The 25,822-nt window shown below is 38.8% G+C and overlaps 1 protein-coding gene across 4 annotated transcripts; it reads left to right on the plus strand.

Moving 5' to 3' along the window:
• Positions 1–1,645: 1,645 nt before the first annotated feature.
• TMEM62 (transmembrane protein 62) lies at positions 1,646–25,679 on the plus strand. 4 transcript variants are annotated; one of them, XM_086891827.1, is made up of 15 exons: positions 1,658–1,819; positions 5,657–5,768; positions 6,665–6,802; positions 7,705–7,750; positions 8,970–9,111; positions 9,309–9,433; positions 9,578–9,700; positions 10,552–10,707; positions 12,138–12,297; positions 13,910–14,023; positions 14,977–15,061; positions 16,614–16,718; positions 17,478–17,596; positions 18,499–18,833; positions 25,403–25,679. In XM_086891827.1, the coding sequence occupies exons 1-14, from the start codon at positions 1,658–1,660 to the stop codon at positions 18,823–18,825; spliced, it is 1,914 nt and encodes a 637-aa protein (XP_086747953.1). In that variant the 3' UTR covers positions 18,826–18,833; positions 25,403–25,679. The 4 variants fall into 4 exon arrangements, with proteins under 4 accessions (XP_023783984.2, XP_086747953.1, XP_086747956.1 ...); XM_086891830.1 differs by having other exon boundaries at positions 1,818–2,170; XM_023928216.2 differs by lacking the exon at positions 25,403–25,679 and having other exon boundaries at positions 1,646–1,819; positions 18,499–20,440.
• Positions 25,680–25,822: the final 143 nt, after the last annotated feature.

Raw genomic sequence — 25,822 nt, forward strand, 5'->3', positions numbered from 1 at the left:
TCCTTTTCAGTAGCACAGCTGACTGCTAACCCAAAGTGTTTGCACAACAACCAAGTTTGGACTGTGATTACTGGAGTCCTCCACCTGTTTTGGCATCAACACTGGCAATTGTATAATCCAGCTTCCAATGTAGTCGAGCAAGAGAAGCAAGGCAGAATTCCAGGACCGCAACAAACCCAGTAAAGCAGCAGGAGGGCTGCCTGCAGCCCCCGTGCTGCAAGGCAAGTGGCTTGCCTGGCCACTTTTAGCTCTCAGCATGGATTTGCTTTACTGTGGGACTTTTAGAAGTTATGCTAATGTAAATCAACTGCTTTAATTGAACAAGACTGTTAGACTTATTTTTTAAAATTATTATTTAAAAATAAATTAAATAAATTGGAACCCACATGCACTGAGAGACAGCAAAGAAAGTGTCAGCAAACCTCTTAAAAAAGCTGGCTGGCACCACTGCCCAGGCAGAAATGGTACAAAACACCAAGATCTCCATGGATACTTCAGTAATAGAGGAAAGAAGAAGAACGAAACAAGAATTCAGATCAAATTAATACAGACAATGAATACAGACAGAATGCTTGACAGCCTAGCTAGAGATAAAACAGAATGGTAAAGCTTCAGGAAGAAAGTGAGGAAACACCAGTTTTCAAGATTACTCCTGAACATTACCTGGATTGCTGATTGTTTTTGATTTAGAAACATTTCTTCAGGGTGTTTTTTGGGAGGAAGAGTAGACAAGCAAGATGATGAAAGGCAGATGAAAAAATAACAAAGCAAACATACATGAAGTCCTGCAAAAGAGCAGCTAAATCATGAAGAACATCTAAAAAGATGTGTCTTAAATTAATTCAGTCTAACTGATCTGAAAAATGTTTTTTCTTGATCAATCAACAGTAATCATTACCAATGCTAAAAATTAAATCTTTGTCCTATGACAAATTATATGAGAAAATATAATTACAATTAAACAATATTGAATTAGAAACTTCTAATACCTGAAGTTGTCTGAGTATATTATGTTAAATATCAAAGAGTGATGTGAAATGACAGAAGCTTTTTCACCTAAACTCTTACTTAAAATGGGAAAAATATCAACAGTAAATGGGCAGCAGTTAATAAACTGGGTTGATAGCAAAGAATAACTTAGCAATTATGAAACTGTGCAGTTGCTATAGGTTTAAAGGTTTAAAGGTAAAATGGTGTGTGTACATATATATAAAAAAATGTTCAAAAAAACATAAAAATACTTCTGTCAGGAGCAAAATAGGTCAGCTGCCTAGATTTCCGAGCAGGTAGAATTATAATACCGTCAGGAGAAAAGGCGAAAGTTTGCATGCTGTATTTGTAAGGAAGCAGGATGAGACACTGATCTGGCTTTCGTTCTGTTTTAACCAAGGCACTTCCAGGCACTCCTGCGGCTGGAGGGGAAAGCGGGAACGCACCCGGCCCAGGCAGAGGGGGGAGAGCCGGGATCCCACGGCCTCGCCGGATAAAACCGCCAGCACAAGGGGAGCGCCCACCCCCGGCCCCGCTGGCATCGGTCCTCCGAGCCGAGCGCGGCCGAGCGCGGCCCGGCCCGGCCGCCGGGGAGGTGGACGCGGAAGTGCCGGGGCCGGCGGCGCAGGGCTCGCCCGCGGCGGGCGCGGTGGCGGCGCGGCGCAGGATGCTGGGGCTGGCGGCGGGGCTGCTGGCGGCGGCCGCCGTGGCGCTGCTGCTGGACTGGTACGGGCCGCCGGGGGCGCCGCCGGCCCCGGGGCTGCGCCGCCGCTGGGCCCCGCAGCCCGCGCCGGGGGCGGCCGCCGCCAGCCTGCTCTGGGTCGTGCAGGTGAGCGGGGCCGGGCGGGCGAGGAGCGGCCCGGCCGCGGGCACGGCGGAGCCGCACGGTCAAGCCCAGGTTACAGGTGTTTTGCCGGGCTGTCCGAAAGGTCGCGCTGAGAAATGTGCTCGGTGCAGGCAGCTCGATGCGCAGCTGCAGGGCGAGCTGTAGGCTGAGCTCTGCGGGGCGGGAGCCCGAGGCGAAAGGCCGGGACCTGTCAAACCCCTTTACACAGCGCAGGGCATAGGGCATGGCGATCTGTGGGACCGGACACTCAGAGACGGCAGGAGCCCGTGATCCCGGGACTTGCCTGCTCTCAGACTGTGAGGGTATAAATGCCCGGGGATTCCTTTCTCAGAGGTAACCAAGTCGAACTGTTATTTTGTTAATTACTGCACCAAGATTAAATTTTAAATTTTAAAAAGATTAAGTTTTAATGATCCCGAAGTCTGAGGCCCTGCTATGGGAAACTTGGTCTAACTGAGTGTATGGGGTGTAGCTGTGAAGGGGCCTTGGTCGCAGCTCAGGTGCTGTGAGTGGGACTGCCAGAGTGGCTCCTGGATGGTTGCACAGAGAAGTTTCCTTATCAGACAAGATGTGTGTAGTGGAAGTGGGTAATTAAAAATCACCTAATTATTACACTACCCTGTATATTGCATCAGTACCTAATGTGGTATTATCTAATATCCCGGGGAGAAATGCAGGCTCTGCCTGTCCCGTTCCCCATCCAAAACCTCGGAAAAGTTGTGTGGCTGAGAAAATAGCTTAACTGATTTATAGCAGTAGAAGGTACTGTGCCAGTATTCAGAAGGTTAAATGTACACAGGTCTGTTTCCAGGTTAAACATAAAATCCAAGTTGACCTGGTATAGTCCTGGAAGCAAATTGTGACATATTAGTGCTTCTGTGGCCTCTTCTGACTCTTCTCCCCAGAGCATTCCCGGAGCACTTAATGTAGAACTAGCCACAAAAGTGTTTACGTATTTGTAGTTAATCTATGGCTGAGATGTCACAGGGATTGCTCTGCATTTCCTTCTAACAAGTAGCTGCTTTTGCTGTTTGTTTCTGTCTTGTTTCTGTTTTGTTTGTTTGCTTTCATTCTCAAGATCACTTTGCCTGACTTTATTAGCTGAAGTCAGTGCTCTTAGTGAATGAGCTGGCATATATTAGTCCTCTGGTTCTCTCCAACTTCAGTGTCATTTCTTTTCAGTAATTTTTCTTTAAGTGATTTCAGGCTTATTTTTACTGCAGAGTAGATTTCAAGACAGGAGATATGCTTGAATTAATGCAAGGAAAGCCCCTATCCTGAGCTGCTATCTTGTGAAGAGTCAGATACAGCAGCATATAGCAGCTGCAGAGCCATACTGACAAGCAGCATGCACAGGCCCATGTTTCTCTTGCTGTGTTCTCTCTGGTTATGTCACTTCAAGTGGAGTTCTCCCAAGGATAGGTCACAGCACAGCTAATTTGAGACTTGGCTTTACTTTCAAGTGGTTATGTTCTCTTTCAGACGTGCCTTTTAACAGCTGCTTTATCATTGACCTAACTTGGAAATTAATCAAGCTCCAAATCCAGCCTTGTGCCTGATGATCTTGTGGGAAACAGGCTTCAGGCTCCCTGGTGACTCTACAGGTCTAGCCTAGGTCACTGAATACTGAATAGAGCTCAAGATGGTCAGTTCTGCCCCCAGTAGTTCCTGTCTTGTTTTTCTTCCCATACACAGGATGATCTCCTTCTAAACTGACCTAAACCACAGTCTTTCTACTTTAATCTTCCATTAATGGCTTGCCCACCTTTATTGTAGCAGAATTTCCTTTCTTACCCAGTGCCAAATAGACACTAGCTCAGTATTTGACAAGCTTATAATTAGCTCTCCCATTTCTGTCATCTGAATGCATTCAACTGTTGCTCTAGACCTTGTAATTCACCCTTGTTAACATCTGCCTCTCCTGAACCACATCTTTGCCAGATAAAGAATGTTGATGGTGATTTCTCCTCACCCCTAAATCTATTCCAACCCATTTTAATGAAAGTAACAGCCTATGATGCAATGAGAAGCCGAGGACCCACATCACTCAGAGGGAGGGGAAAGAGGAGCAAGTGGGCTTTCACCTACATTTTTGAAAGTAAATAAGAGCATTACAAGCTTTTCATCTTGCCCACTGTTTTTCATTTTATTGGGATATCATCTGAAGTGAATTAAAACAAACAAACAAAAAAAAACCAAACAAAGAATCTCCACTTCTTCCACTTCTGAGATTTTCATATGTCATGGCTGTTAGTGATGACAGAAACTTAGTTTCAGCTCTCAGAAGTCCCAGGACACTGTAACTTTTACAAATGACAAGTTGAATCTTTTTTTAAATCTTAAAGTCATGGGGAAGAAAAGTGGGAAGGTCACTGTAGAAAATCAGACTTCCAAACAACTCTCTGATGTAAGGTTGGAAATTTACATTTTCTGTAGTTACTAGTAGAGCAGGAGTAAGGTTCCTTGTAAGACTGTTTTTCCTCAAGAATGAAAACTGTAGAAGTTTTGATTTTCTCTGTTTGATTGCTGAAATAAATTAATTGAAAATCCACAGGCTGAAAAGAAGAAAAACAAGTTCTATCCTTGTCAATGATTAAATGAGGTTTGATGTATCAAGGTAGTTTTGTGCTCTTTGCTTCACATTAGTTTGAGTACATCAATGAAAGTGAAAATAAAGTTATATCTAAAAGTGTTTGCCTTTTTTAGCATGCAGTTCTGATCTAGGCAAAAATTCCATGTCATTCCAAATGGGGAATTTTCCTAAGCAGAAATAAAAAATTTTATTCAGTTTTTTAATAATATTTTCTTCATATAGAGTATATGTATATATATATATCAGTAAGTAGTAGTAAATCATTTTTCTCGAAGATATTTTATCTGGATTTTTCAAAAACTACAAGCTTTACAAGAACAGGTTTATTAAACTGAATGTAAAAGTTTATGTTTTTCTTTCAAGTGATATTGTCAGATAGCCATGAGCATGTTCTTACTGCTTTTTGAGCATCATATACCATTTGTTTAAACCAAGGAGGACAGTTAATTAATTGATTGACTGAAGTAGGATGGAAAGTGGAATTGAAACCATTCACACAAGGGATATTTTGTACATTACTGAAAAGCCACAATGTAAAAAAATAGAAAGATCTTACTTTTTTTATTCTCCCTTAATGGCTCTTCCGATGTGAGGGCTTTGATTGATTCAGAAATGAACAGCATCTTTTACAGTTACATACAAGTCATATCATCATTTCTTAGGCAATCTTTGCCTTTTTGAAGGCACATGGAATGGGATGTGAGCACACTTACTAGATCCATTAAAATGGTTGGATAGAATTCTAAAAATCCTTCCACTCAGCTACTGGAAATGTCACACCAGGTACAAAATAAATTTTCAGTGTATGTCAAGATCTAGGTAGCTTTAACCTATTGTTTTGCAGAACTACTTTGTATTCTTACTTACAGCAAAACCATTGTGTTGCACAGAAACTCAGAGAATTGGAAAGGCAGCAGGGCACTTGCAGTCATCACAATTTACTGTGTATACCTAAGTATTTCCTCATGTTATTGTATGCCCTTAGTTTTAAGGAAATTTTCATGATGTAAATGTGATTTTAAGGGTTGGAGTTGCAGTATCATTCACTTGTTCTGCTTTTGTTCTCCCCTAGTCACCCACTTCTTTTTCACCCTGTATCCCTTACGCTGACATGAATCACTGTGATTGCTCTTATGTTGCATTCTTATGTATACTTGGCTTTGCAGGACAACCAGGGTAGCAATAACCCTCTTCTTGGGGCAATGTTTCATTCTTCTCTTTTTCAGGTGTCAGATATTCATATCAGCAAATTTCGGGATCCCAAACGAGCTCCTGACTTTGAAAAATTCTGTTCTGAAACAATTGATGTAATTCAGCCAGCACTTGTTCTGGCAACAGGTAAACAATTGAAAAATGTGAATTTCCTGTTTAGTGTACTGTCAAAGAAACAGCAAATAGGCAAAATTCCAGGATCTCAAGAGAGAACCTTAAATGTTAAGGTACCTTAAGCAATGGAAATAGAATTGCAGCTGAAGGGAGACTAGCTAGAAGCTGAGAAGAATGACTTCTCAACAAGAGAATTATTCTTCTCTTCAGCATTCTGTTTCTTCAGTGAGTTCAGTGTGTTTTATATGTAACAGACACAATCACACAAGATAGCTATTGTATTCCCAATATGTGTTGCTGCATCTTAGTCCTTGCTAGCAGCTACCTTCCCTCTTTTCCTGGTCATGATTCTACATTCTTTGAGTTTGAAATTACAGAACTGAGCACTGTCTGTGGTTAGTCATTAGGAGACAGTTCCTCTCTCAGAACAATCCCTGCTCATTTGTATGAAATTCACCTGTGAATTAATGTAAGACTTTATTGCTGGTTTCCATTTGAACATTTCATACCAAGAGAGGTGAAATAAGCCTTGCCACTTCATTTGACAACTTGCTGTTGAAATAGATTAAGTTTTGACAAGAAAATCAAACAGACTTTGAGCCATTACTGTATGCAAGGCTTTAGAATCTTAATGCTAGACCTGGAGTTTTGTTTCTACAGAGAGTTACTTATCTAATCAGTGGAAGTGCTGCAGTGATGTGCTCAACAGATGTCTGATGAAGCTGCTGCATCTGCATTAGCAGGCATTTACCCTGACCTTCTGGACCAGATATAGGGACGTCCAGATTCCACCCAATCCTGCAGCCAGCCACTTGCACTTGGAGGCAGGGATGGCATGCTTGTCTAGTTACAGTATTTGTATAAGCTGTGTAGGCCTCTAGTTATATCTCACCTTTGTAAACTCTCAGGTGATCTGACAGATGCTAAGACAAGAGATAAACTGGGATCTGAACAGGTAGAAGATGAGTGGAAAACCTACCAGTCAATCCTGAAGAGATCAAGGGTCATGGAAAAAACCAAGTGGATAGACATCAAAGGGAATCATGGTAAGAAGGAAATGAAACATTTCTGTCTTTCCTGTGATTGCAGATCACAGAATTTAGAGGTGAAGTGCTAGTACTCACTAGTGTGTTTGTACTCATGAATCAGGAGACAGGCTTGCCATCCACATGTCTACTGAGGACGCATTTTGTTTACAAGCTCTTACTGGAGTTTTAGCACCAGAGAAGTAAGAGTCTTTTACCTGGCAAGTGGTAGAACATGATTTCAGATGTTAGTTTCCATGTCATTATTTTATATACCACACTATTTAATGGAGGGGCAAACTGTAACCTTACCATACTGAAAATATAGTTTGAATTTACTTCTCATAGACTTCCCCCTCACAGGTTTAAGTTTAAAAGGTATCATATGTCCAGCAACTAAAGGAAATTTGGTTTCTTTTGAATAGAAGGGAGTCACAGGAGTTTATATCCACCGGTTGTCACCGCACTGTAAGCATTCATACACAAGCTGACAATCATGTAGGCTGTATAAACAGGCTGTTACAGCAAGCTGCACTGGGGGAAAAAAAGCACATGCTTTGTCATATATACCCATAGAGATGGAACTATTGCAGTACAGACCTCTCCAGGCTGATGTCTGTTGTACACATCCCATTCTCTGATGCTATGACTACTTTATTTTCCATGAACGAGTTAAGTCTTACTTACAGAGCATGCACCCAGTCCAAAAAAGCTGGAAAGTTCTGTGGAGCTGGAGACAGGTTTAGCTTTTAGCTGCTAAATAACAGTTTATATTCCCACAATGCCTTTATATTTGAATTGAAACTTGAATGAATAAAGCCCCTGCTGAGTGTGCTTTATCTCAACATTACCTAGTTAGATACAGGGGCCAGTGATAAATTTGATCTGAAAGTTTCCTTATTTCTTTTTTTGCTCCCTTACAGATTCATTCAACATTCCACACCTGGATAGCGTTCAGAATTATTACAGGTACTTTTATTTACCATACAGATGCAGCTATATTCAAAGTCAAATTCACTAAACAATATTCTATTTTCAGCTATATATAGCCTATATATAGGCTTTTCCACTGACTTTCCTATAGCCCAGGATCATATCTACTATTCCCTCTGTCTTTTGCATTGTCAGTTAGAAGAGCAGAATCGACTGAGAAAATAGAGACTTCTTTGTGCAGATTTCTTATATCTTATCCTTTCGTGTTTTGTAATTGAGTGTGTTAAATCTGTCAATGTCTACAAAATGTTTAGTCACACTCTAGGAGAGATGATGGAGGAGTGAAATGGAGGTTTTTTTAATAAATAAAAATATAAATAATATTAAAAATATAAAAATAATAAAGATTGTTTGCAGAAATAAAAATATAAGCTAAGGAAAATAGTAATTCAACACCGCATTCTGGTGCTCATTATGCATTAAAATTAAAGAGGGAAGGGGGTTGTACTGAAATACAATATTTTTACACAAAAAACATAGGTTCCTATTATATGTTCCAGCATTAGCAAAGGATGAATCAACTGTTACACATACTCAAGAAGGAACTCAAGGAAGAAATTTTATTGAAGTTGCTGGTGTTCATAAAAATAACATTAACTTTAAAAAATATTATGAAAGGTTTTTTATGGCACTGGAAGTATTGAAAACTTGTTTTTAATATATTGGCTTGTATTCTATTCAGGTCAAACTTTCTGGCAGTTTTATTGTTCTGATTGGTGGAGGAAAAGGGATATTAACTGATTTCTGGATGGCTGTGTTCAAATTATACTCATCATCTGAACTCAGGAATGTTTTAGCTTCCACAAATCATGCAGGGAGTAAAACAAAACTCAGACAACTCAAAAAAACCCAAACGCACACAAAATGCAAACCCAAAAACCCAAAAAGAAAATCAAAAAAGAAAACCAAACAACCTACAGTTAATGAATTTTAGTGATTCTCAGATTAACTCATAACAATTTTAGTTGCAGAATTTAATCCTTAATAGAGCAATTTAGGTGGTACTGTTAGTTGAAATGTTTTTGTCGGTGGAAGATATGGACAATTCCCATCTAGCATGAGGTATCAAATGCACTTCAATTTTGTAAGTCAGAAATAGTGAAATTACCTGTTGCAATGGAAGGAGAGAAATCAATGTATGTTTGTCATGGCTGCATGCTTTCCTAACAGCAGTATTTCCATCTTATTTTGTTAGGAAATACTCTGCCTGGCGTAAAGATGGCTCTTTCCATTACACCCACACTACCTCTTTTGGGAACTATTCATTCATCTGCGTGGATGCCACACTCAGTCCAGGCCCTAAGAGACCCTATAATTTTTTTGGGATTTTAAACGTGGTATTGTATAAGTCTTTGCATTCCATTTTGCTGGCTGTTTACTTCTGTAGTGGTTTGTTTGGAGGTTTGGGGGTTTTTTAATATAGAAAAATTGTTTGAAAGATTTGTGTTCATCTGTCAGAGTGTTTACATTTTTAAGTTATAATGCATATGAGACATTTATTTAGCAAAATGGATTTGTCACCTGCCTGTTTCAGAATCAAATGGCAGAGCTGTCTTTGATGGCAAAAGAAAGTCTACACAGCAACCATACTATCTGGTTTGGCCATTACCCCACCTCAACAATCATCTCCCCATCCCCTGGAATACGAACACTAATGAGGTAAGATCTTCTTATCCTGCATGTTTTCAGCAGGAAGTACATTTCTTGCCTGTCTTTACATGCTTATCTCTCACAGTTCAGGTTTTCCTGAAGTGTTATTTCCTTCCCACCCAAATAATCACAATTCTTACATTTTTTTTTTAGTTCTGCCACAGCCTATTTATGTGGACATCTCCATACAATGGGTGGGCTGATGCCAGTCTTGCACAGTCAACACTATGGTGGCACTCTGGAACTTGAACTGGGAGACTGGATGGATAATAGGAGGTAAGTAAAGCCCATCTGAGCAAATTATTATATGAAACCTACCTTGCTGTGCTGTGATTCCCTTTTTTGCTGTGTGGTGAATTTGAAAGAAGCATTAGATCAGCCTGACCGATTATTAGTATTAATGCTTTGGAAAAAAAGCATTATGTGTATGTTTGGGATTTTTCCCCATGTCAACAGTGTGCTAATAAATGAAATTCTTTTTTATTACTTATTTATATTTAAAAATTAAAAAGGGGACATCTAAATGTCCCTTTAGTATGTGTTTAGTATTCAAATGTAGACAAATAAGTTGTAATAAAATTCAGCATCTCTACTTCAAAATACACATGCTCTGCACTAGCTATTAAAATTCTTGACACAGAAATAGTCCACCTGAGAAATATTACCTTACTAGCATATCAAAAAGTGTCTAATGCTACGTGGAATGTATAGTAGTATATTAGTTTTTATTCTGCAGTAATCCAAAGAAAGATACTGGTAGGGAAAGAGCTCACTGGGGCTTTTGTCCTTACCTTGACTACCTGCACAGACACTGTGGAAATGTACATAATATTTCAGTTCTTTAATGTAATGTTCATCTACCTGATTCACATGCAAAATTCCATAGATCTTCACACTTGGAACTTTGAGTACTTCTTCCATGATTTATAATAAAATAAAGTATAATAAAATTAACCTCATCAGAGATAAGCAACTGTACAGTTAATACAGCAGGAAAATGTAAGATCAGCTACAGAAGAGAATAAATGGAATATAAAGCCAGGTTCTGTTTAGGAACTTGAGAAGCATGGGAATCAGCTGTTGACAGAGCAATTTGTATTAACAATTTTTTTTTCCTTTCATTATAGGTACCGGATCCTCGCATTTGATCATGACCTCTTCAGCTTTGCAGATCTTAACTTTGAAGAGTGGCCTGTAGTTCTCATCACCAATCCCAAATCCTTCCTTTACAGCAGTTCTACTCATGAACCATTAGTCAAAATTCTCTATTCCACTCATATCAGGTACCCTGTAATGTCTTGATTTCACAATATTTAACTATATTTATATGTATATACACAAAACCTTTTTTTTTTTAAATGTGTGTCTACTGTTCTCAGAATTCACTTTTCTCTGGAAGATTGTTCCAGGGAGCTCTTTGTATCATGTCTGATAAAAAGACTGTGTAGTAGTAATTCATGTTTGTTTTATTTATGCAGTTATATCCCCTAAAGTCAATTGAACTTTATGTAACCAAAGCTGATCATTTAATATATAACTAAAATAGATTAATATGTAATCAATATGCATAGGCAAATACGTAATCTGTGTTATTTATCTCACATGTTCACACTGACTCTGCTGATTCCAGGATTTTGTCTATGTATTTTTCTAAATATTTTCTCTCTTCACTTCAGACTTCTCAGCTTTTTGTCTTTTCAATTCTACATCCTTTGTATATTAAAACACGAGAAGCTTCTGCCAATTTTCATATTTACTTTAAATCTCTCCATCTTTCTATTTTTATCTATTTAATTTTTACATTTATAGTTCAAATTTTTAGGCCCTTTTCAGCATTTTATATTTGCTGTAAGACTAATCTGCTTGAAATAACGCATACGTAGGGTTACAATAAAAAAAAAAGTCTTTCATACTTTTCAGTTAGGGAGCAGTATCCTAGTAGGTGTCCTAATTATTTTACAGTTTCCTATTCAGAACTTTATCTGAACATTCTTATGATTATATTAAATAGATGAACTGGTAGAATTGTTCCGCATAACTGTATGAACTGTATGAAACTCTTTCATTTGACTAAAACATGCTCTAGAATGCCTTATGTATTACCAGAAGTGAAAGGAATTGCATGTGCAATACTTTGAGTCTGTTAGTATCACTGTTTCTATGAATATAAGCACTACCAAGTGACAATACATTTTTTGGTATCCGAGATCAAGACTGATCATTCCACTCTATTTGTTCTAAATGCATTTACCAACTCTGAGAACAGAAAGGAGAAAAAAAAAAAAAAGGAAAAAACCCCACTCCCAACTACAAAGGAGAGCCTAGCAATTTTTATCTACGAGTGTTTGGTTATTTGTCTGTGTGTGCTGGAGGATGCATCCCTCTTGTGCTGGCAAATGTTTTGAAGCAAGAGTTCTTAAATTATTTCTGCCAGGGCCTTACAGTTCCTGCCACCATTTTGTCTATTCCACAGCCAGTTTTCTACCCTGTTCCTTTGTGTAATACCATACAGCACTACTTTTTTTTTTAACTGTAGGAAAAGGCTACCATGTTACCATTAGCCAACACATATTTCACTGTTTTAATTTCTAAATCTTTCAAACTCTTTACTACAAGGCAGCTTAAGCTTTAGGGACTTTCTCTTAAGGAAGTAATGACATACCTACAAGTCTGGTAACAAATCTGTTTCTTTTGCTCTTCATTTACTCCTTAGAATTCTGGCATTCTCTCCTTCTGTCATTAGCTCTGTTAAAGTCTACATAGATGGAGTTTACCTGGGGAATGCACATCAGGTGTCTGGCCCTCTCTATGTGCTGAAGTGGAGCCCACAAAACTACAGGGAAGGGTTCCATCAAATAGATGTGACTGTCCAGGTAAGGTACCTGTTGGCACTCTTTGTACTGATTTTTTTTTCTTGTCATGGCTTCTCTATCACCCTTCTGCCTCACACAGGAACAAAATACATGATAACAGACTTAACTTCCGTATTTGTCTGATTACAAAATCCAAAGGATTTAATAAAGGAATAAACATTAACTGCTAAGCACCAAAATATTCATAAAGCTGCTGGGCTAAATAAATAAATATTATTTTTCACAAGAAATAAAATAAGACACAACAGAAGTGCAAACTTGAATCGAAATTGGCCAGAGATGTCAAAAATTACAAGAAGGGGTTCTAAAGGTATATAAACAACAAGCAGAAACAGAAGGAAAATACTGGCAAGGTGTTAAACAACAGAGATGAATTAGTCACCAACAACTCTGAAAAAGCAGAGGTTCTCAACACTTTCTTCACCTCTGTCTTTACCAGCAGTGTTGGGCCTCAGGCCCTGGGAACAAGGATCAAGGTTGATGCAAAGAAAGAAGCACTGTTAGTTTTCCAGTTAAGGAAGAGTTGGAATAAGACCTGTCACAGGAGCTTAATCCTACAGATCAATGGGCCCTGACAGTTTCCACTCCAGAGTGTTAAGAGACCTACCTGGTTGACATCTTTGCAAGGCCACTCTCATACCATAGTCTTGAAGAAGTTGGGGAGATCAGGGGGCACCCCAGAAGACTGGCAGAAGGATAATGACTCTCCTGTCTACAAGAAGGGCTTAAAGGAGAATCCAGGAAATTACAGGCCCATCAGTCTTACTTCAGTCCCTGGGAAAATCAGGAAACAAATCCTTGTGGGGGTTATCTCAAGTCATAGGAAACACATGACTGGGAAGAGCCAACACAGATTAACCAAGGGCAAATTGTGGACCAAGAAGAACATTATGAAGTTCATCAAGGAAAAGTGTAAGGACTTGCATCTGGGAAAACATTATCCAGGAGTGCAGCACAGGCTGTGATCTGCCTGGCTGGGGAGCAGCTCTGTGAAAAGAGACCTCAGTGTCCTGGTGGACCACAAGCTCAGTGTGAATGAACAGTGAGCTGGTGGAGCAGAAAAACCACTGGATGCCAGGGTGCATCTACAAGGGCATCACCAGCCAAGATAAGTCACTATCCTGCTCTGCTGAGTGCTTGTCAGGCCACACCTGGAACACTGTGCTCAAACTGTTGAATAAATTACAATAAACAACAAGCAAATGTTTGTTTATCTGTATGAGTTTATGGCAAATACACCAGAAATGAAGCACAACATAATTTCAAAATATTTTAATATTGGCTATTGCCTATAATAGAACTTTCAGAAAACAATTGTAGCAGGGGGAGGGGGGCAGTAAACAGTCACAGTCTTCCATAAATTGCTGAATCTATGGCAGGTTCTTCCTCATATGTAACACTTTCAGATTACGATTTTATAATCATCAATTTACTTGAAACTGCAGAATTGACTGTAAGTAATCCTTTGTAGGTAGAATTTAATACAGCAGTATGCCAGAGAAGCATGCATCCCTTGTATCTTTCTAGAAAAGCTGCAGTGATAATAAGAACTTTAACTTGGCAGTTTTTTGTACCACTGCTATATAATTACTCTCATTTTGTATCAATCTAGGATGCTTCAGGAAGAATTGGCACACGAGGCCATTTATTTGGTATGGAAGAAAACCTCTCTCTTAGATTTGACTTTTGGTCATCTGTTATTCTTCTCACTGACCACTATGTTCTAGTAAGTATTTCAGCAAAAGAGCTGTTACTCCATGTTGGTTTCCCAAGCTGCAGCAAGCATTTTTGTAATTCCTGAAGGAATTCCTAGACTTGAATGCAGTTTACTTTTTCCAGATAAGACAGATAAATGTTTCTGAAACATTTAAAGGTTCTCAAGTTGCACACTTCAACCACAAATGTGCAACAATAGTTTATACAAACAGCTCACGTCCTGGATTTAGTCCAAATTTTCCAGTTTTGGGCATAAGTATACACACATTTTGTGCAAGCAAGAAATTGAAAAGGAGCTACCAGAGACAGTAGAAAAAGGAAACATTAAACCGAAGAGAAATTCCCTTTGAACTGTTGCAATGTGTTTTCTGGAAAGAATGCTGCAAATATTCTCACTGTCAGCTGCTGACATCATAACTAGCTCCAGCGGAGGGCAAAATCCTCATCAGCTTTAGTAAGTTCCAGGTCATATCCAGATGTGTTACAGCTCAGTGCACACAAAGAAAGATGTCATGTCTTAGTAGTTTAAGTACACTTCTAGAACTACATAAGAAATTCCATATGACTGTAGTTCTTATTATAATTGGCTCAAAATTATTATCTTAGTTTTGTTAATCAGTCACGCATTCTACGCCATGTCTTGAACTGCATTTCTCCTCAGAACAGTGCTCAGACAATGTTTTGCCTTGGAAGTTTAACTACACTTTTTCAATGGTTGTGTTTACAAACTGTTTTTTAAAGATTCAGGTCTATTACGTAGAATTCAAGTCAGTACAATACAAATCCAAAAACTTAGAAACTCTTAAGTTTCCTTTTTATTCTTCAGTTCAATGACATCAACAAGCTTTGAATATGTGTTTCAAATAGAATCTTTGTACCATTCTATTAGTGTCCATAAGGTGTGCTTCTAGGCACAGGACACACACTTCCAGGGCTGGCTTATAGTCAAAACTGTCTTTCCAGGCTCGAGTGCTCTTTGGACTGATTGTGCTGATTCAGATTACTTTGCTTGTTGTTTTCCGACACCTCCAGAAGCCAGCACTCAAAGGTATGATCTAATGTTTACCTTTTAGTAGATCTGTTTTCCCCTGAACTTTTTACTGTTGACCTGTGTGCTAACAATAAGTAAGTAATTGTGCTGTTAATCACCATATGCGTTTTACATCTGCTACTGTGGGATTTGATTGGTTTCTCAGAAGCCGCTGTTTTGCTTTTAAGGGAACCTGGAAAACCTCCAATATATCAAATAAAGTAAACTAGAAACTTGAGCAGGTATCTTTGTTTAAACAAAAATTAAATTGATTGAAGTCCAAGGTTTCATTTTAATTTTCTCACTGAAGAATCCAATACGTAGGGAAAGGAATGTTCTGTTTTGTATTAGTTCTGTATGTGTGCTTGTTTCACTACAGTTCACAGAATTCTCTCTCGCCTGAGTGAGAAACAGACTTCCTTCTGCAAAGACAATATTTGTTAACTTTTTGTTAATATTTTGTTACCTTTTTAAGAACATGAACAGGATTTGGTCTTTCTCAAAATAATATTAAGGCCATTGCTGTCATAACTTGATACTTTGTGATAGATCTAGTAAATGAAAATTATTACTATTAAGCTCATGGCATTTATCCTTTGAACAATCATTTGAACCACACCTTACTAATGAGATTTTTCTGGAAGCCACCTCCCTTCCTATTCATGTCAGTGTTTGTCCCTTCCTTTATACTCCTAGTCATGTAGCATCCTGAGCTAACTACAGCAACTGCTTACATAGAAAAGGATCACATTTACAGTTGCCTTTATGGAACTCAACAGCTAAATAGCAAAAAAACTGACTCTGTGGTCAGTTAGGTCCATGTGGACCATGACAAATGTTTTGACAAATTAGTGAACAAATTTGTTAGAGTTGTTGATTTCCAAAGGTGAAGCTTGCCCTCTGGGGGTTAATTCTTTGTGAGAAGGCCACATAATAGGTGTAAGTCTATAAGCTAACTTTTTAGGAACGCTCTCTTGATCTGTGAATTGTCTGCTTCATTTAGAGAGTTAATACTGCTTTTTTCTGCTAACACCACACACTTGTCAGAATAATGTCATTTTAATGCCTAGCCTTTATTTTTGCTTCAGTTGCAATCAGAGCTCACTAAAGTAGATTTAATAAAAGGAAATCAAATTAATCTAGCCCATGCTGACCCATCTTTCTGGGTTTGAAGGGTTACTGTTTTGATTCTCTTACTTTTCATTTAATACAAACTTTCTCCATGTTTTTCATTCTAGCTAACTTCATTTTCTGGGTATAGAATGGTCGTTCAGTATTATTTACATACAGTAATTGTATTCCTTTAGAATGGCAGGTTCCTTTGCTGTTTTTAATATAGATTGTTCTATTTATTGCTTCTTTATTTTCAGTTCTCACAGTAAGAGTAATGCGTTCCTCTGCATTTTTCTGTAGACACACCAAATATTATTTTTATATTCCTTATTTAAAAGAATGAGTAAATAATGTGCAGACTGGTTTCAGAAAGACCAGTATTACACATACATATATATCAGGGGAGGTGTTGCAAACTTAATTGAGTGTATTTTTCTTAAATGTTGTCTCTGTTTAGAAAAGCCAGGATTACTTACTCTGACCTCGTATTCTCTTCATGTCTTCAGTAAAACAAACACCTTCTATTACTCAATTCTGGTTCTGAATTTATACACCATTCTGGGTAAGTAGCCCACAATAGTGGAGGACATAAATTAGCATTTGAAAGCACACATTAGACCCTGATGAAAATTAAGAATCCTAACATCTTGGAGAATGGGGGAAATCTACTTAAGTTACAAAGTCTATGTGGAAATTTAAAAGCTGATGTCCAAAGAGACTAAAGGTTTATTTGTAAGAGCCTAACTTAGAAGCCCTGAATTAATTAAGCACTTCAATTGTTCAATTACTCTGAAAGCAAAGTGAGTATTTTTTAATTTAGTTTGGTTTTCACTTGTTTTTTGATTATTAGCATCAGAACTAACAATTTGAGCTTATTCTCCTCTGATAGCATGTAACTGAAATAGCTATTTTCTTGTTAGTGTAATATGCATAACACAGAGAAGCCTGCCTATTTTAATTTCTATGCTGAGCTAGGCTGGAATTGTTTGTGACCACATTTTTCATATATCTTAAATGTAATTCTGGGACGAAGCTCCCCTTTGAAATGATCCACCTTTTCACCTCTCTCATAAGGATGATATTATATGTTGAAAATTGTCACAGAGATGAAATTAATTCAAAAGTATTTTCACTGCATGCCACAACCCCCTGTCATACTGTGGTATTTTCACGCCAGACTGCAGTTTGCTGGTCATGAAAACATGAGGCTTATTACTATGGACAAGCAATAGGGAAGTCTCAGGGTACAAAGGGCCATGTGGGAAAGGGCTGTGTCTCCGTTGTGTTTCCTGATGGTGATGTTTGGTTTCCTCTCTTGCAGGACCATGGTTTGTAGGTGAACTGATAGATGGCCAAATGGGGGCCTGTTTTTCCTTTGGGGTGTTTGTTGGTGGTTCCTTCTTACAGGGCAGTATGACATTTGTGGTTGGGATTTTACAGGTGAGTATTTATAAAATAAAGGGTAAAACCCAGCTTTTTTTCTCAGGGACTTTTTTCCTTTTTTTTTTTTAAATAGTTTTATAAAGAAAGAAGTCTTGAAAGTAGAGAGATTAGTGACCATGCCGGACTACAAGAGGTCTTTCTTACCTTTCTGCAGATTTAAAGGGCAGAAAGGAAGGAGGTTGTGCATTATTTTCACATACTTCTCTTTTTCTCTAATAAAAGCTTTGGACTTCCTGGATCTCTGGGTTAGAGGCTGTCTCCACAGGTTAACAACTCTAAATTTTTTATAAATTTTCTGGTTTTGCCCTTGGCCAACACACAGTGATTGCTAATGCACTAATGCAAAAAAACTGAGTGGCCAGGACAGCCTCTGCAGCCTTAATAACCCTTCAGATCAGTAGGTGTCACTCTCTAAGCACACATGAGTCCAGTTTTCCCAGGAGTGGTTTCCCATTAATCTGAAAGACAAGGTGTCATTCCTCGGGATGTAAGATAGAGGACCAAACCAGCATTGCCTCCTTCTTCATGGTGTCTCCTTTGGACCAGTGTGACACTGCAGTGTGCTGGGTCAGAGCTACGCTAACATACGGTCTGTCTAGTTTTGCCCTGCTAATTTTTTTGCTAAGTGCAGCTCTCTGAATCTGTTCCAGGAAATGTCAGATGCGTGTTACTGCAAGGGAATGGGCAGGAATGCTTGGCCAGGGACTCAGGCACAGGCAGTCACAGCTTTGTCAGCTGCAGAGTTGGGGAGGTGCATCCTGAGATTCTATCTCTGGGAATTGTACTCAGCCCTCAGAATGGGACAGCTTTATCTGTACATATGTTTTGAAGCCTTCATAGATGTTATCCAGAACCCTTGGCTTGCTCATTGTCTTATTTTCCTTTGTTCTTCCTTTCAGATGATGTTTTTCAACCTGCCATTGATGGCCTATCTGTGCTGGTGCCTGTTGCTGCGATGCCAAGGCCACAGCTTCCGTTCCCACATCCATCATGTCCGACGCCTCGTGGCTGTGCTTGTTCACCTGGCAATGGCCCTGCTCCTGGCCTGGCAGGTCTATTCCTGCTATTTCCTGCAGCGAACATACGGCACCTTGGCGTTCTTCCTCTCCCCGATGAGAACATGGCTGGTGGCACTGACCGCAGCTCTCATTTATAAAACCTGGACACTGAAATCATCAGAGCTCAGAACTTACATAACAGAGATAAAAAACTGTCAAAGCTCCTGAAGTACAATGTAAGTACTCCAAGTTCTGTCTTAAAAACTGCCAAGAAACAAGATTATCATTTCGTGATGCTGGAATTCCATACATCCCAACCATTAGGTGGTAAGACCCAAAGCTGCACCTGCACTGCTACAGAACTGTATTAAATAGTAAATGTACAATATGTTATACACACTTTCCTTGTATTATACAACATACTGTATAATACGTGTCATATAATACAGTTATGCATTATACATCAATACAGTAAACTGTGTACCAATCTCATCAATGAGGTTTTTTTAGTGATAGATATGTCCAAATGGCTCACAAAGGGAAATATTTGCCTATTACTACTGTGAATGGAAAAATACGTTTAATTAATTAAATTCTTGATTTTTATAATGTTGCAAAAAATGAGCATAGAACTTGATGAGCTTCTGGATTTGTGCTTAATTTGATTTTTATTTCAGGGTTGACATGTGTTTTTACAAGACTAGACCAGATGATTTTATAAAGTCATAGTGATTGCAAAGGTGCTGTAGTGGCCTTCACAGTCAGAGTCCTATGCCCATACATATTTTCAGTTCATAATGCTGTATACAAGCAGATTATAGGGTGCAAGGTGTGTCTATATATTTGTGTTCATGTTTACCTGAGCTATGGCTATACCTCTTGCCCTGGGAGTGCTGGCTAACTAACAAGCTCGCTCTCTGGAAGGAAGGAGTTTCATTTTCCACTTCTGAGGCTGCCAGTCCTCCCACCCACAACTGGTGAAGGGACAGTGAATTATAAGTAGTGCTGGGGTTTTCAGCTTCAAAGCAAAGAATAGAGACAATGTCCTCAAGATGGGAGAGGCTAAAGGAATAATATGGTCTGATACCTATAAAAGGAATGAAGTCTGTAATTTCTGTTTTTCTGGGTCTCAACTATGTTTCTGGGTCTCAGCCAAATGCACCAAAGAGTGACCTAAGAAAACTAATTTCTTTGTTTTCATTTTTTTCTAAGTCCAAAAATGATAAAACAGTTAGTTACATTAATGAAGAATGCAATGATCCAGAGCCAAGAAAGCTGAGCTGCCTTGATCTGTAAAGAACACTGCATTTTGCTTCACAAAAGACCTACTGCAAGTGGAACATTTAAAATACTTTAGGTGATTTTACAGTAACTTATTTATGGCTCCTCAAGAACAAAGAGGACTAATTTATTTATTGCCCCTTTGGAAAACCAGCAGTGACTGTAGCAGAACACATAGGAAAATAAATTGGAAGAAAATATTTACTACAATAAGGACTTCTGTTATTTCTAACAGGCGACAGTTTTCCTATTCCTTAATTTCTGTTCTTCGATGATATAGGAAAATAGTAATGTAATAATAATGTAATTTCTTCAATGTAATAGGAATAAGAGAGAAAGAGCACCCATTTACATGAGTTAAATGCACTGTTAAGAGAATAAAGAATGTCATTTGTTGCTACAAAAGTTTGATTTGCAAAGCTGTTAAAAAATCAGAGACGGGACAAAATGTATTTGTGAGATACAATACTGAAAAATTGACAATAAAATCACATTTCACAATTAAATTACTTTTATGTGATTAGAGAGAAGAAGAAATGGCAATAAAATACTTTATATCTTTTGACGTGCTCCCATTGTTAAATATAATGTTACCTGATACTTTTACCCTTAGGCTGGCCTCTCCAATATTCTCTGCACTGCATACCATTTGAACCCACTGATCGATTAAGCCCCCACATTGAGCATTCATGCATGGCTTATGTGGAGGCTGATTTTTTTTATTTTTTTTTTTAAAGGAGAAAGAGGAACAAAAGTGCACTTACCAATCTAGAAAATCCTGAGGGTCCAGGAAAGCTGACTCAATCTCCTTTGGCTTCCTCAAATACCTCTCTGGGGCACTGCAGCACCCTGGCACTGGAAAGGATTCAGTGGGGTCCCCGATTAGGGGGTCGGTGCACACTGGAGACCTGTCCCATCTGACTCACTACTGCCAGGACAGCAGGACAATCCAGCTCTGTAGCTGTGTCACCAAAATTCCTGTTGCTATGGGTTCTCTCACAGGTGTGCAGGAAGCCAATGGACACAGAGCTGAAAGGTGTATTTCCTGTGTGTGCAGAGCAGGTGCTGGGTGATGGATCCACAGAGCCAGCACACTGCAGTGCCAGGACCCGCTTTTATATATCCCAACCCCTGGAACCTTTGCAATCATTGGCTATACATTTTCTTGCCTTCATTTAAAGGCACATTACTCATTTATTTTGCCACCCATGCTCTAGGGGAAAGTGGCTGACGGGATTATATTTTACTATGCTAAAGGTTAGCACAAAAGGCAAGCAAATTTCTTCTTTGGTCTTATCAGGCAGTTGTTCCTGTGTTATCTCCTCATTTACTGGATTTATAGAGCTATCCTCCTCTGCTTCACACTTATTTTGCAGATTTATGGAATCACCCTTTTCTCACTTCTCCTCACTGAAGCCTTGTTTCTTGGTTCCTGCTGGCTATCCTGCCAGATAGGGCAGATCTGGGAGAGACACAGAGAATAGGATCTGTTGCACATACAGCACTCTTATCACTCTACCCAGACCAGAGTACTGTAGCAAAACTAAACTTCAGTACTTTTTACCTTACTACTTTGAATCTACACTTCTGGTTGCAAAATTCTGTGTTAGTGTGGCTAAAACATCACGTCTCCTTTCTGCTTTTCTGTGTTTTTCCTAAAGAGTTCTGAGTTGTCTCACAAAGTATTTTCTCTATGTGATGCTTATTCCAGCTGCTGCTACCATTTCTAATTGTGGGATAATACCATCTGCCTTTGGTCTTCTTTTCTCCCCTGGTAGTCTATTTATGGATTATATAAACATTTCCCACTGTGAAGAGAAGCCAATTAAGAGAAAGGTAGTACAGCAAAAGAGAAGAGCAACGTTAGCAACAGGACTAAGTAATACTGCACTTTCTTCCACAATCAATGCATTAAAATATTGAATGAAGAGATTAAGCTATTTGAAAGGCATCTGCCTCAGGTCTCTTCACTTTTGTAACAACAGCAGTAAGAAACATTTATGTCTGGACTGGAAAGGTCTTTTCATGGTGTTGGTGACATTTGAATTGAAATCCTGACATTTAAGTGCACAGCTCAGCACTAAACACTAATAGGTGCTCTTATGAAAAACACCATGTTTTTCTCATTGTCAATGAAGAAGCCAAAAAGGAGGACAAGAAACAAGATGAACTAAAGTGAAAACAAAAACCAAACCAAACCAAACAAAAAGCCCCAAAACAAACAAACCAAAAAATCAGGAAAGGGATGAAAATGGAAGGGAAGAAATCAGAAGGGAAGAAAATGGGGCACACAATAACAATACTTCAAGGTACAAAGGGAGATGGGATGGAAACGGGAATGCAGAAGACTAATAAATACAAAGCAGAAAATTGGCTTAACCAAAAGTAAGAAAAAAAGGCATCTCTGCCAACTACTGTTTACATTTTATTACCCTTTGCAAATGCTTATTTATAAAGATTGTAGCTGAACTTCCTTACTGTGGTCATGATGTTACATGAAGCTAGAAATGCATAAAACTTCACAAAAAGCCCTTAGCAGCTATAGGGCAGTTTTGAAACCATAGCAATAGGGACTGGAGTAGTGGAGCAGTGAAGAGTCCTCAGGAGTGGAATGCAACGTGAAGAGGCCAGAACAGAATACTGTAAATCCTTCTTTAGTTAACAAGCAATTTTTCAAAGAGACTCAAGGAGAAACTGTAATAGAATATAAGGTTAAATAGTAACTTGATAGCTGATAGAAGGAAAATGTAACTTAGAATTACCTTAGATTGCTGCAATGCTGAAACATCCCTCCAGGAAAATTTGTCTTTGTAAATGATAATGAACTGGACCAAGATTCGTACATGTACATTAGGAATTTTGTCACAGCCATCAGTGATGAAGCATGGGTGACTATTTGTCAGTGTTTGTATGACTCTTCCCTTGACACCTTTTTGTATAAAAGACTGTACTTGTTTCCTAGAAGTTGTGGCAGTGCTGTATAAGTTACAAGAGAAAAATTTGCTGAATTTTGCCAGAAAGTCAAGATGACCTAAAGAGATCAGTAGAGGAACAAAGAAACAAGGACCCCAGCCAATAGGTTCTATGGGGCCCATCTTAAATCAAGAAGGTAAACACGATGGTGAACTTCTTTGGCTCAGAAATGGTGTCCTTAGAGGAAAAGTAATTCTGTCAGTGAGAGATCATGACCATGTGTGGGAAATGAAAAAATGGAAAATTTCACAGATGCTGAAGGGTTCAATCTGCAGCCTTAGAAAGAGCTTGGGTTAATGTAATGATAAAGGTACGCAAACATTAAGTTGAAAAATTATAAACTTATGTTCCTATAATTGTAAGTAAGAATATGCCTTATGAGTAAGTAAGAAATTGTATTAAGTAAAATAGTGTGAGGTTTGAGCTGTAATAATGACTTATAATGACTTACAGAGTAGGCTAGGGATCTAGAAGCTATAATAGAGGTGTGTGCATGAGTACATGACCTGTCAGCTTATTGGCTAAGAGACAGACACAGTGAGGCAAAATTAAGCAAAGAGGATAGGTTATTAAATAGAAACAAGTTTCTTGTCAACTGTCTACTGGACCAAAATGTTATACATTGCTGTGTGAAGAAGAAACCCATGACTACCTTGAGCTATGGCTGACCTATTGCTCCTCTCTAAATCTCATGCCTTTGAGACTGATATATTATCGGGGTTACTTGAGCAATAAATCATCTCAAATAGCAGGGTGGTCCCATCCCTCAGTTTTCATCTTGGCAACCATGGACTCAAGAGCCCCACTGACTCAAAAGATGAGCAGTTATGCACATGCACACCTTATTAGCAAAGATGATGCCAGTCAATTACAAGTAAAAATGAATATATATTAGACAGAGGGGGCGAGAATGAAACTTATAAATATACACAAGTTCCAAGCTGGCTTTGTGGAATTACTACCTAGCAACCATCTTGGTGCAAACAGGAAATAAACCAAATATCTTGGCTCTGGGCCAGATACTGGTTTTGCACACCAGGTACTGAACATGTTTGAGGAACACCACCAGCTGTGTTGATGGAGATAAGAAACAGATGTATGGGTCTGGTTTTGGGGAAAGGAGAACAGTTTGACCTAAAAAAAACATGGAATGTAACAAAGGGAAACTAAAACAATGACATGAAAGGGAAGAGACTGATTATGATGCTGGCATCTCAAGAGACAGAAATAATTAACCATTTGCCCAGAGAGTTACAGGGAATCAGGAGGGGGCTATGAAACAAGGTCCTGCCTTATTGTTGTAAAGTGTTAAATATCTAAAACTTCTCTTAAGAAAGGATGGTCTTTGATATTTATATATTTTCAAGCCTAATCAACAAGAAATCCATAAAACAGGTAGCAGCTAACAATCAAGCTCTAAGCCCAGGTGTTAGACAACGTACTTGTTGGCCTCAAAGTTTAGGGCTTGATGTGCTTGATCCCAGGCATAGCAGGAGGTTAGCAAAGCCTGGGGAGAATGTACTACTGACAGAGGACACAAAGAATGCAGAGTTAACAGGCCACAGGGACATCTGGCAGAACTCCCCAAGGATAAGGCAGAAACTAATAAAGACAACTCAGCAATTGTGCTGAAATTGGCTGACTGGATAAAGGCAATTCTGACGTGGGGATATCACAACCATTCAGGACTCAGGAAACCCACCAACCCAAAAGAAGAGAAAGACTGAGCATGTGGGCTAATCACCATGAGAATTGACCTCCAAAGCATACTGGATTTTTGTTACCAGTTGTCACCCTTTATTCAATGACACCTCTCACCATACAAAATATATGACAGCTGAAGAGCCACACTATTACAATTATTAAGAAATTAAGATAACATGAAAACGAAATCAGCATATTTTATAACTGATGGCACTTAATTTAAAGAATCTTCTCCCTTTGGCTTTTTATTCTTAAGAGGTGACATGAACCAAAATTCACAAGTAAAGGAATACTTCTGTGAAAATAGTAAATAAACACTGAGGATATCAGGGTGAGGTTTACTTTGACTGTCCCTATCTTTCTTCCTTAAAGCCATTTGACTAATGCTGCTAGAACCTGTATTGCCCTCCATAGCTTACCTAACTACCAGAATGCTACTGCAATCGAGCTGTCTTTATTATGGTAAGGAATCAGTATCTCAGCATGATCTCACTCTGAATCACCCCTCACATCACAGCTCTTAATAGACTCCTGACTTGTGTGGATTACTAAGCAATTCCTATAAAATTAATAGTGCTGGGAATGTTATAATTTTACCATATTTTGTTCCAGTTGTGAAAAATAACTGTCTAGAGGATGATTACTTCTGGAAGGTGTGTCAACTCATGGTGCCAAAGATGAGCTCACTCTGGAGTAGCCCTTCAGCAAATATTGTGATATTTACTCCCTCGAGATTTGAATCAAACTTTGCACGTTTTTAGTTGTTAATCAATAGCAATAGCTAGGCAGTTATGATTAAGCAATTGCACGGTGAAACTTGCAGTCATGGCTAATCCTTTGTTTTAAGGAAAAGGGAACACAAAACAGCTGTCTGGATGAGAGCCTCTGGAGTGAAGTCAGCAGGTCTGAGCTGTAAGGAGAAAGGCAATTCTGGCAGAGGAGATCACAACCCCCCAACCACCAAATGAAAACAGATCCCCAAATGGAATGAGGGGGGAAGATGTGCACATTTGGAATAATTAGCATGGGAAACAAGAGATATAACTGGCAAATAAGGGTCTGAGTACTAATTAATGAAAAAGCCATATAAATTGTAAACAATAAATGCTTTTTGTTTGCCAAAATGTGTAAATAGTGTAAAGTTTTGATGATGATGGGCCAGACTTTTGTGGGTTGCCCCCTAATTTCCTAGTTTGCACAGAATACAATAAAGAAATAGGAATTCCTCAGCTTCGTGTGTGAACTGCTGTCACACACTAACCAGGTG

The sequence above is a fragment of the Cyanistes caeruleus genome, chromosome 6 (genome assembly GCF_971803275.1).
Source record: "Cyanistes caeruleus chromosome 6, bCyaCae1.hap1.1, whole genome shotgun sequence".
In the NCBI taxonomy this organism is placed as follows: Eukaryota; Metazoa; Chordata; class Aves; order Passeriformes; family Paridae; genus Cyanistes; species Cyanistes caeruleus.